Genomic DNA, 12719 nt, shown 5'->3' on the forward strand with positions numbered 1-12719 from the left:
CTAATAGCTAAATAATTAAGAGCCTCATTTCTATTAAACACCACTTAACCACTTGGCACACACTCTTAAAACTAAATGATATGACATTTACTTTGATATTCATAATAAACATTAATTAATAAACATGCTTTCAGGTGTTGCCACAATTGTTCTACTGTAAGAACAAGAAGATGATGAAGCAAAGGACTAACTAATGCCAGAAGGGAGGGGCAGTGGGTAAACTGAACAACCTTTAACAACTTTAGTTAGCCCTCTCTTTTAAATCAAATCAAAACTTTATATATATATAGTAGAAGACAACACAATGCAGTGTGTTTTTTTTTGTTTTTTTTAAACCTCCCTTCTAGTTAATTTATTAGGCTTAATCTTAAGACCTAAGTACCCCAAAAACAAAGACATTTGAATTTAAGTTAAAAAAAAAAACATAAAGAGAATATAAATGAAAAAAATCTTTGCATCTCAAAGGACTATCTGGAAGCTAAAGCTAGCTCATAGAGATGATCATTTAAAGCGTCAGCTGCCTAGTAGATTACTGCCCCTGCTCCACTGCCCTGATGTCATCTGTCCCATGTCAAACACACACACAGTGTTTGTCACGCGGAACGCACACTGGCAGTTTTGCTGGCTATCACTGATCTGGGATGTGTACTGTATACATCAGTACTGAACACAGACCAGCTGTGAGTGCGAATCAGGAAAATATCATGTATTAATATGTGTATTAAGACAATTCAACATTGTCTGTGTCTGCCCTTACCGAATGTTTTTTCTTTTCTTCTCCAGCTATACTGTACGCTATCGTCTTACTATTAACGATGTCTTGTTAATTGATCAAGATGCTGTCCGGTGAGGGACTGATCGAAGGACTACAATGCTTTACTTCACTATGATAAATGACTATTTTGACAACCAGACACACCCTCAAGCAGTAGCACCATCTACTGTCCACATTGCAACTGATACCCAGTATTCTACAGACGGCGGTGCTAACATCGTTTCATTTACTGCAATCTCTTCCGGTTCGTATGATACCAATAATCACCAGTGGAATGTTTGCAGATTAAGATTGTTGTAAAACACACAGATGCACTTTACAACACTCCTTGTCCATGTTTTAGAGACACATCTTTCTCGATGTCAGGTATTCGGAGATCAGCGGGTAAACAGAACCATGATGGGCAAACAGGAAAATATGGAGGATTAGAAACAGTAAGAAAGATGAAGATGCACAGGGGAGGGTTTGAGAAACCAAAAGAATGGAAATCAAAACTTACTTGATTTGATATATCCGTTATAGCTATTTTTAGCTGAGGAAAATGCAAAGACAATGACAGGTTACAGGGAAGAACAGGTTGCAATGGGAGCAAATTATATTGCATGATCGTAGGTAACTGAAGGTTTGAAATGATTATAATGTTTCTGGCGTTGGGGGGCTGCTACTCTTGAAGGCACTTGAAGCTCAGTGCCTTGAAGACCATGGTTACAGCAATGAACAAAAGATATGGAAAATTAACAGGAGGATGGCAATAATGCTGTCAGCAGGCTGAAATGATTAATCATAAAGTTATTGGACAAAGCCACCAGCTATTTTAGTATAATGATTATTCCAAATGACACAGACAAGTCCTCAATCAAAATGGTTAAACCAGGTAATTAAACCAAAAGGATTAGTGACAATTTATTTAAAAACCCCAAGTGAGATTGTGCATAGAGGTCATTGTCTATCTAAGAAGAGTTGCCTTCCCACTGATAACTGACAGGATGTTTCTCGTTCCCCGGGTCTGCCAGAGAGAAATGTGGACGCTGCCCGGAACTTTCAGTGAGTCAGCTTCCACATGTTCATTAGTACCTTGTTTCAACCCCCATTTCCACAATAAAGGTCATGCTTGGAGCTTAGGGCAGGACAGTGACAGCAATGTTCAAACTGGGACCTCGCTGGTCCTGGCATCTGTCGCCTGCGATCGGTGAGCGCGAGCAGAGTCGCAGGACTAACAGCCTAGCATCTGTCCCACTACGAGAGAGGCGGGGCGAGGGGGGGAGAGGGGGGGCGAGGGGGCCCTAGGCTGCCTGGTGGTTAAGAACTGTCACGCCGAGTTTCATGACAACCGGTAGCACTCCAAAAATGAAAATGCAAACATAATTTCCACGTCAGGCCGCATAAGGCCTATTCTCTGAGCGCCCCACACCATGTCGACAGCCACTCTAGAGCTCAGACCGACTGTAGCCTGGCTCACAGGGCAGCACTCACTTCCACATCCAGTGGCCCGCGTGGATGTGCCACAGGCTGCTCCTACCCCCGGGACTGCCAGCAAACTATGCCCCGTTCTGCTTCTGATCGGAAAAATCCGTTCTACGCTTAAAAAATGGACGATGTTTTTAAAACGTTGAAGTGAATTGAGGCGGCACAGCAGAACTCTGACTGTTTTAGCCGCTAGACACTTCAGTTTGATTTATAAAGCCTTAGGTTATCTGAAATCAAGTCTGTTTGGCTCTGTGTCTCTGTGTCTGAGGGCTTTTCCTTTCACACAGTCATCTCTCACATTACTACCCGTGAATACATGGAATCGACTGAGAAAGATTCAGGTCGCTGAAATAAACACTATGGGATTGTACGCACCACTTAAACAACCTAACAATCAAGGCAAACTGCTTTTTTTCTCTCCCAAACAATGATTTATAATACTCTAAAAACTGTTGAGCATCCGTATCTGTTCACATTTAGTGTAACCACTGTAAGCAATCTTTGAATTAATAATGAACTGGAAACATGTAAACACAGAACAATAAACTGTACAAAACAACAGTAAATCATCCATCACTCCTCTACAGCATGCTCGACTGAAACACATACTGGTCACCTTGACGAGCAACGCCACAGCAGCACAACAACAACAACAACAGATAGATAAAATCATAAATAGAAAACTTATCGGCTACCACTACAACACCACATCACAGAGGCCAGCCAGTGGACGGTGAGCACGTGCACAAGAGTGCACGTGATCATGTGGACAACTTACAGGCACGTAACGAGGCGGAGCAACCATGAACAGAGACAGGAGAGGGTGGGATGCCTCGCGGAGGGGTGTCCAAGTTACTACGCACATTAGCCGACATGCAAGAGCAGTCACGCTCAGTACAGCCGCAATCAAAACAACATGCCAGTTTCATTCTCTTGTAGGTGGACATCTTGGCTATAGTCATGGTTTGGGTGAGAGGAAAGGAAAGGAAAAGTAGCAGGTTAATGGTAAGGTCATTCTGTACCTGGTAAGGGAAAAGTGATGGATGGGGGTGTTGGCTAGATGCTACCAGAGATGACTAGGTAAACTCTTTGGGGCCTTTCATTAGACAAGAGCAATACATAAGGAGATATCCAGTCAAGCTGTTCTCTCAGACTGGTGAAACCCCATGAATATCAGAATGGCAGAGGATTAGATGGGGATGTGAATGGGGAAGTCAGAGGGAAGGAGGATTCGAGTTTATGGGTTGAAGATGTCCTCGGCATGTTCACCGGAACCCTCCTTAGAACCGTATTTACCTGCTCAAACAAGTAGGTAGGGTGGACGGTTTGGTTACCAAAAATGTCTTTACCCACTAAACATTTTAAAACCCCATGCGATCTTGTCATAGGCACTGAAAGGTAAATATGATGGAGGTTATGACTTCTACCGAAGAGGTCAAAAAATGCATGTATTGTCATTGTTTTAAACAAAATGACATACAACAGCTTTGCAGAAGAGGGGTAATAAACAAGTTATTAGGTTTGGGGGTGAAAATGTTTCACAACGTAGACGGTTAGCAGACCATACGTGGCACACGACTGTGAAACATTATGCTGGAAGCCATGAGAATATTGTTCTCATATGACATTCTCAAAGTGCATATGTTATAACCAAACAAAATGTTGTTAGCAACGTAAACATATGGGCGAAGGCACACAACACTGACTGATTTAGAAGAGCGGACTGGATTGTTTACGTCTCACTATGGTGTGGGTTTAACAAATAATTGTAGGATTTTTGTTGTTGTTGCTAGACATATAAAAGGTTTTATATTTACTGTCTATTTTTACTCATACCCTCACCAACTGGAAACATCTTGGTATTTGCTGTTTAAAATGTGTTTATGTCTTGCTTGCTTTCTGTAAAACATCAACTAGGGCTGTGTTCTGACCAAATGAATGTCGTCCGTGTGCTGTGGGGACATCTAGTGGTTAACTCCGGTATGACGCCCCCACTAGGTTCACAGAGCATCATTCTCTTTAAAGACACTAATCTATTAAGTCAGGGACTACATATATTGCCTGCTCGATCTTCGTTCTTCTTGAAATGTTTGCCTTGCACTTCGAACAGATGATATGATGGAAGGGTCCAGTACCCATTCACTGTACATGCAACATCTAGAGCAGCACAGTCATATCCAAACATATCTCTCTTTTATCAGGGAGAACAAGCGGTGGGCACAGGGAACCCATTTTACTCACAATATATCACTATAAAGCGAAGGAAGGGTTAAAACATTGTTTTCACGTTCCAAGGCAGCAGGGGGAGATTGCATTAAACATTGGGTTAATAGTAGTGGTCAAAACTGTTAATAATAGTAATTAATTAATAGTTAGTAATTTTTTGCATATTGAAGAAAAATAAAAAAACAAAATCTAAGATGGGACAGTTTAATGTACTGAATCAGACTGAAATATTTTATGTTAAATATGAATATGCATGTTGTAAATGCACATATGTTATACCAGCTGTTTTAAAGTATCTTATTTAACCTTTTTACATACATCGATCACAGGGATTTATGATTCATTATTAATACTGGACATGGCAGATTTTGACAAGGGGTTTTGTAGATCATCTAATCAACATAATGTTATGCAAATGTTAGCTAAATGTCAACTCAAACAACATTGAACTTACACCATTCTAAGCCTCTTTGGTCCATTAGCACAGTAGAACTATACAGTAAATAAACTAAAGACAGAATTAAAGACAAACACTTACATCTTTTGCATCCACATTTCTTAATCCTTTTGGGGTCTGTGATGTCATCATGGCAAGCTTTGCAGTAAAATAGTGCCCTTCAAAAAAAAGAACAACATTTAGAACAAAAGATTCTAAAATAGATACTTTTTCAATTGTAATACCGTATTGGCTGTATACTATACATCTTACATGCAGCAAGTATTACCTTTTCACTTCTTTGGCATCACTGGCAATAAAGAAGCCCAAAGTTCCCTCCTGCATTTTAACATGGTTGCCAGGATTGATGAGGGTGCTACGAAAAAAGAAGGGCAATTGTTAGATGAAAGTAATTACGTTGTTAAGTTCACATTGCTATCTGTGTACCATTTCATGTGAAGATTGCTTTCCACTGTGGACAAATACAACTTGGCAAAGTTAGCTTCTGGTCCTAAGTTTAATCTATATAAAGTGTATGTCTCAACTACCAAAGAATAAGGGGTGGTTATAATGAATCAAGGAGACAAAAACAAATGCTGATGTTTTTTAGAGACAGGAAAATATTTGTCGGGTCGAGGTACATTTGCGGGCCATAATTAAAACACATTTAAAACCCACCTTGGAGCACATGGGAACTGGACCACGAGACAACAGTGAGTAACACAGGAGAAGATCCACACATTGATCTCACCTGCTTTCTCTTTGATCAGACTTGTACTCTATGGCTATCAGCAGCAGCTTTAGCTTGACATAGCAGAGTCTAGGAGAGAGCAGCACAGGAATCAGACATGTACATCAACTGGGATGCTGTGTACCATGGGCGTATCTAGCGCTAAAAAACATTTAAATTATTATTTCATATTTTAAATCTAAATGTGTTAATTTCTCTTCCTAAAACCCACTAGAGGACACTATTTAAAAGGATATTTTCAAAAATTTCTTCTGGGAGAACATGCCCCCAGACCCCCCTAGTTTTACTGTGTCACAGGAAAAATAATAGGGTTTATCTAGGGGCTTAGCCCCCCCCCCAAAAGTGCAACCTAGATTTGCCCCTGCTGTGCACATGCATATCGAGCATGTCAGTGGGTTGGAAAGAGAATGGATGTTTGTGAGAAAAGCTCAACTTACTCGCAAACCACGGGAAAGGATAAGCCTACAAAGGCACTGGACAGGTACTCAGTGTACATCTCATTGGCTACACCTTCCAGGTAATACTTCTGCCATGTGTCCTCTTCAATCTAGGATGGACAGTGAAAGAGAGAGAATATTGCAACTTAAATAAAGACAACACATGCAAGTGTGCATTTTAACGTGAACATTAGGTACTTCTGAAATATTTCGCCCTTGCCGACAAGCTTGTGGGTTGTAGAGAGCGGGGCGGCGGTACCTTACATTTTACATTTAGTCATTTAGCAGACGCTCTCATCCAGAGGGACTTACAGTAAGTACAGGGACATTCCCCCGAGGCAAGTAGGGTGGAGTGCCTTGCCCAAGGACACAACGTCATTTTTCACGGCCGGGAATCGAACCTGCAACCTTGTGATAGGTAGCCCCATTCCCTAACCGCTCAGCCATCTGACCCCCTACCTTGATAAAGGACCTCATGGAGAACAGGTTGGCCAGCATGGTGGACAGGCCTTGAGCCAGGCAGCTCTGAGCGATGAACCCCAGCTTCAGCTCTGCAAGGCAGATCGCATCGTCTCCCTCCTTCCAGTTCCAACTTGGAATGTTTAAAAGGTGGGCCTACGGACAGCCAAAACATAAATGGTATCAATGCATGTCAGCTATGTTGTTCGGTAGTTGTTAAGAGCATTTTAGGTTTCCTCAAAGGCTCACCTTGTTATGGTACTGCAACATCTGAGTGATTATTCTAATCTTCGGGTGGTAGTTCTTGATGGATATCACCCTGAAATGTCACGAAGAACACAAAGTAAGATAAGATAATAACTTAATTGTCCATAAAATGAACATTTGCCCTGTTCTAAAATACATGAAATTAATGTCCAGCAGCAGTGATCATAAACTGGGGAGAGGGGGGGGGGGGGGGTGTCTTTTATTGTATCCTTGGTAACAGAACTCTCCTGAGGACTCAGACACTGAATGCTTGTTCTTGATTTGAAAACATGCCTCACCTCATAATATTGGACGCATCCTCGGCATCGGGGTCGGCGCAGTATTTGTTGGCTAAAATCAGACAGGCGTCAGCTGACTCAATCTGAGATATCACAGAAGCAGATCGGACTTTTCAGATTAACCACATTAGGACACATGTATAATTGGAAGTGCACCACACACAAAAAAACTTGTTGAACATAGTTTGCTTTGTGTGGCAGAAGAAGCAGTTACCTTGACTCTAGCCAAATCGTGTGGGTTGAGAACAGATCCTTGGTAAAACTCCACTTGGGTGAAGTGGCGCTTGAACAAGGCTTCCAGCTCAAGATTAGGGGAAATACTAAGACATAAGAGGAGAGTGGATGTTACTGCCAGGTTCACTCACTGTGTCAGCAGTCAGGGCTCTTCTCCTTGGACATTTATTCCAAGTGTGTTTGTGTCAAGGCTCAAAGTTAGGGGGGACACTGTGGTGTACTTACTTATGGAGAAAAACAATTTCTACATTGACATCATCCCTGTCCTTGTGTAGGAAGTCTTTCAGGAAGTTCGAAACACTCTCAAGTGTTATGTGACCACAGACCACGATGTGCCTAAAGAATTAGATTAAGAAACGATGACAAAACATTATTTTGAAGCCCCAAAAAGTAAAATAATGATATCATCTTTCGCCTTGATCCTGAAATTAAAATGAAATGATGCAAGGGATCGTTAAAATCCTGAGTATGTGAGGGGAGGAATATTTTAGACAAACTACATTCCTTATAATCAGGGTTTATATATAGTACTAAATTCTTATGTGGGGATTGAATCAAAGGCAGAGGTCTAAAAACATGCATTTTGGTAACAGATTAAATTGGATTATAACTCGTTTGAGATTATGCTATTGTTCTTATTTTAGACATCTTGAATCCAAGGATACAGCTCAATTAGACTGTGACCTTGTTGCATAACGGGAAAGTATGCAAAGGGTTTAAGACTATTCCCCTGTACTTATGAGATCAATTGAATTCAGGGTTCAGGATTGTTATGTTGCAATGGTGAATTTCTCTTTAAATTCAGTGGAACTCTGTCAACCTATTTACCTACGTAGATTAGGGCGTAATCTGAGATCTTTACCATTGAGTTTAGCCATCACACAGTGCTTACTTTATGTTCATTAAAAAAAATACATGTTTTTATCTTTGTGAATAGTCTAAATATGGATATGACTATATGATTTTTCTGGCAGAGTGAAAAATATGTATATTTCTTTTGAAAAATATTAGCCACATAAAACAGAAAAGAAATTGAGCATGAAGAAGGAAGCAAGAGAGCACAACTGAAGATGAAACCTTACCTCATCCATCTTTACTTCCCTGATTATACTGCTTTAAACAAGTACAACTCTGGATAATTCAGACTCAGTTCCGCATTAATTTTTTTTTTTAATACACTTTTACAAACACTGCTGCATTTGAGCTAAGGCACAACGTTATATTAATCTTAGAATATTATTAATATGAGTTGTTTTAGCAAACACTTGAAAACAAAGGAAATGTTCAATATAATTTATTAATAATTAATTGATGAAGGAATATCTGTGAAATACAGCAGTGTGTATGGTTGCCGAAAATGTTTGCATCCAAACTTTGATGGACAGAACAGGATTCAGATCAAGAGAAACGTTCCAAAACCAGGCATGAATCCTTCAAAACAAAGTAAACAACACAAACACTAAAATGAGCCAAGAAAAACTGCTTGGTCTAAGAGCAGAGTTATTGGGTGTTATAGAGTAGAATCCTATTGTGTTTTGAGAAACACGAGAATAACTTATGCATGCCAATCCTAAGATTGTTTCGGGCCCGTCTGGTGCCAGTCTGACTGAAGATTAAGGCCAAGAATGTAGCGGGGCTTGCAAAACGATGCCTCATTATCAGACATAGATGCTGTTTTTCCAGTTAGAAAAACAAGTAGATCCATGTAAAATGAACTGGCAAGCAATGACATGCGAAAGCTCAAGTGGACAAAGCAGATGTGGGATGTCGATAGTTAAGTAGCACAGATCAAGTAAGAAGTTGAATTATGAGTTTGCCATATTTATGGGTCTTCTATTTTTCCATATCACTGGTTATCTACAGTATTGTTTGACTGTAAAACATCCGTGCTTCAGCGTATTTGTATTTGTTTATTTCCTTACGGGTCCAAAAAAACAGTTTGTGTGTAATGCACTGAAGAGTTTGATAGGAACTTTAGCTAATGTCAACCATCATTATATTACGTTTTTTAGGGGCGGAGGGATGGAGGGGGAGGAGGGGGGGCATGATGCACAACAAACACAAACAACACCGACACAAACATTTAAGCCAGATGCCTATGCACAGGTAACAAGCAAGCGTATAGTGAAATTTACATTTAAAATCGACTTCAACAAAACATTAATCATATTCTAAAGCAGGGGTTCCCAATCCTGGTCCTCGGGCCTCCCTGCCCTGCATGTTTAAGATGTTTCCCTGCTCCAACACACCTGATTCCAATGAATGGGTCGTTATCTAGTTATGCAGAAACCTGCTAACGACCCTTCATTTGAATCAGGTGTGTTGGAACAGGGAAACATCTAAAACATGCAGGGCAGATGGTCCCGAGGACCAGGATTGGGAACCCCTGTTCTAAAGCAATGAAAGCTTGCACACAAATACAAAGCAATGGCATAAGCTGTTCCTGGCCTAGCTCTCCAGCCACTGTGTGACTGTGGATCACTGCTTTAAATCTGGAGATCAAAAAACACACCTGAGAGATCAGGGTCTCTACTCCTCTACGAGAGGCAACGTCAGTCACACAAAACCACACCTTTTTTTTTTAGCAGTTTTGGGTTGTTTATTTGTTTGACTTACTTTCTGCCTCTGGTTGAGTTATAACTCCCTCCATATTTCTTCCGATTAAGGATGAGAGCTGCAATTTCTGGCACGTAGCGAGCAAACATGGCCTACATGCATGGAACAGAAAAAGACAAGGCATGCAGCGAAGGCTCTACTGTTTCGGAGGCAGCAGAGCCTCCTGGAATACTTACTTTCTCCCATTAACCGCACTATAGGAACCACCATATTTCTTGCGGTTGCCTATTAACTCTATGATTTCAGGGACGTAGCTCGCAAACATGGCCTAAGGAGAAGATAGGAGACAGAAGAAGAAAAACAAGCAGAAGAAGAGGGCTTCTACTTGTGCTTTAAAGATATCCGTAAAATCTGGAAAAAAGAATGCTACAGTGTTGACGAAAAGCCAGTTAAAAATGAAAAAGGGAATTGAACACAAAGGTGAAAAACTGTAAATGACTCTTGACAAGTTGAGATATATATATAGAATATATATATATATATATATACACTACAACGGAAAAAAAAGAACTTAGAAAATATATAAGCATTTTTTACGGATGGATTTTATAATGATATATAAAAAAGAAAATAATAAAACTGGACATTGGACACCACAATGACATAATTGTCAATTTGTGATTGAAAAAAGAGGGAGAAAAAGAAAGACAAATCCTAAGTGCCATGTTTAGTCCAACAAACACTGTGTTCGGTCGAGAGAGGAACAGCCTGATGGAACGTGGCTTGTTACTGGAGCACCTGAAGCACATTACTGATGTTGATGTTACAAATGGGCAAAACACACTCACGATGGCAAAAAACATAGTCACCTTGTGTCACATAAACTTGTATGTTACAGTGATGCAACACATTGCTTAAACCACAGCTTAATAATATTGTGGGAAAGTATCCAGTTCTGGAGGAAGATTCTGACCTCACTGTAACCCTGGGTTACTTTCACTGAATGTTTTGAACAGTCTCAGTGAAAAGTTGATATATATGTCATAAAACATCCATTCTAATAAAATAAATGGTTAAGAGACTGCAGAGCCACGTTTCACATAAGGCTGTTCTCCAGGTCAGAGCCCGAACTGTGTTTGTTGGAATGTGGGTAGGAAAGCAAAATGTTGGGACCACCTGAAAACAACCATTATACAAACACATCCTCCGACCAATTATTAAAGTCACAACCGTAAACAATGCTGTAACTATGCAACGGTATGGAGAATATTGCCTATTCCTTAAGTACACAATTACTTTAGAAAACAATCATCACATAGCACCCGTTAGTATTATGTACAGTGTGTTTTCATTTACAGTGCATTACACAAACAGTAGATGTCCTTGTGTGACTGAGCAACACACCCAGAGAGTATAAGACAACTGGCCGTTTCTATCTTAACGTTAGTCGGACTCTAAAGGCCTTCCGGCATCTGGGAACATCCTGGTCATGATTTCATGAGCTAGGCTGTGTAAAGGACTCAAGCAGGTGTAAGATAAGAGAGGGATTTTTACCAAACCACCGAGGATGAAGAAGACCATGAAAAGACGACCCAGGGTGGTTTTTGCATAAACGTCTCCATAGCCTACAGTGGACATGGTGACCATGAGTAAGTACACACATTCCCAATAGGAAAGGTCTTGGGAATTCTGGAAGTTTTCCCAAGGGTCTCCTGAGTTCTCCACCTGGAATACAAGTCAAAACACTTTACGTTCAACACCAGAGGCTCCAGAGAAGAGGCGTGCACGCGATCTTGCACTGCAGAACAATCATACTTAGCTAGTCCCATGTTGCCCCGTTTTGCTCAGAGGAACTTACCAAATGTATGAATCCAGCTGCTGTTAGCCATGTGCTTATGAAGATGGAACACAAGTTCACCAGTTTTATGGAGTTGCTATTAAAAACAAGAGCCGGATATCATCGGTCAATATTGACAAGTGAATTCACCAGACAAGAATGCAACCTGGCCACTAGAAAGGTTATTGTATATCAATCCACGACTCCCATATGTTAATCACACACAGTAATTCACCATAACACTGAAGTAGTACTGTAAATATGCTATAAATACTGTACAGTGGTTCCTTGCACAATAGGTGTTTTTGTAACAGGGCCTAACGGAATGTTCCATGGGGTAACAGCCAATAGCCAGCCATGCACCTCAGATTCACATCCCAGAATATAGAATCAAAAGCTGTATGAAGTTAATGTATTCTAGTGGGGGTTCTAAATAAAATAAATATGACACCATTGTTTACTGTCAACATCCAGAATCTTTAAAATATCAAAAGGAATAGGAGATACAGATTTGTTCCTATTCAATTCTCATGTAAAGGGAAAACGACATTGTTCTGGTCGGTCCGAGTCTGGCTTGGGTCCATTCCTACTCAGAGTGCTGGCCTTACCTTCCTCTGACTGAACGAGTGAAGGGATTATTCTAAAACATTTTGTTGATCTATAAGCTCTTCCTGACATCTGTGCAAAAAGCTTTAATTCTAAGCAGTGTGGACACTGCAAACAGTTTGCTTCATGATGTCTGATGTAGAAAAGCATTGCTGTAAACTTGCACTCTGAAGGGTTTCAAAAGAGAAAAGCAGCACTGGACAATGTAGATGTCTCTTCATCATCATCAGAGTCCATTTGCAGTCATAAAACTACATATTTTTATAAAATATTATGTATAGGAATTCTATATAGCAATAGACATGCCGTTAATGTATTTTCTATGAACATGTTCTTAGATCCAGTAACATGTCTGGGGGTAAGTCGTTTTCACACATGGTTAACAAACAC

The 12719-nt window shown here is 40.3% G+C and overlaps 1 protein-coding gene across 4 annotated transcripts in view; it reads right to left on the bottom strand.

Moving 5' to 3' along the window:
- The window catches only part of LOC146259444 (calcium-activated potassium channel subunit alpha-1a-like), a 64088-nt gene that overhangs the window by 16939 nt on the left and 34430 nt on the right, over window positions 1-12719 (bottom strand). The window contains exons 7-20 of one of the 4 annotated variants that reach the window (XM_084670360.1): window positions 11745-11820; window positions 11441-11611; window positions 9947-10038; window positions 7556-7666; window positions 7311-7416; window positions 7097-7179; window positions 6801-6870; window positions 6552-6707; window positions 6093-6202; window positions 5656-5724; window positions 5194-5280; window positions 5007-5083; window positions 3021-3194; window positions 1275-1307 (exon numbers count right to left, since the gene is read on the bottom strand). In XM_084670360.1, coding sequence (XP_084526486.1) covers window positions 1275-1307; window positions 3021-3194; window positions 5007-5083; window positions 5194-5280; window positions 5656-5724; window positions 6093-6202; window positions 6552-6707; window positions 6801-6870; window positions 7097-7179; window positions 7311-7416; window positions 7556-7666; window positions 9947-10038; window positions 11441-11611; window positions 11745-11820 — 1415 coding nt within the window. Of the gene's footprint in view, window positions 1-1274; window positions 1308-3020; window positions 3195-5006; window positions 5084-5193; window positions 5281-5655; window positions 5725-6092; window positions 6203-6551; window positions 6708-6800; window positions 6871-7096; window positions 7180-7310; window positions 7417-7555; window positions 7667-9946; window positions 10039-10122; window positions 10215-11440; window positions 11612-11744; window positions 11821-12719 lie in introns of all 4 variants that reach the window. The other 3 variants (XM_084670361.1, XM_084670362.1, XM_084670363.1) reach the window with 3 other exon arrangements.

Source organism: Hypomesus nipponensis, chromosome 13, assembly GCF_054491055.1.
Source record: "Hypomesus nipponensis isolate SF chromosome 13, ASM5449105v1, whole genome shotgun sequence".
In the NCBI taxonomy this organism is placed as follows: domain Eukaryota; kingdom Metazoa; phylum Chordata; class Actinopteri; order Osmeriformes; family Osmeridae; genus Hypomesus; species Hypomesus nipponensis.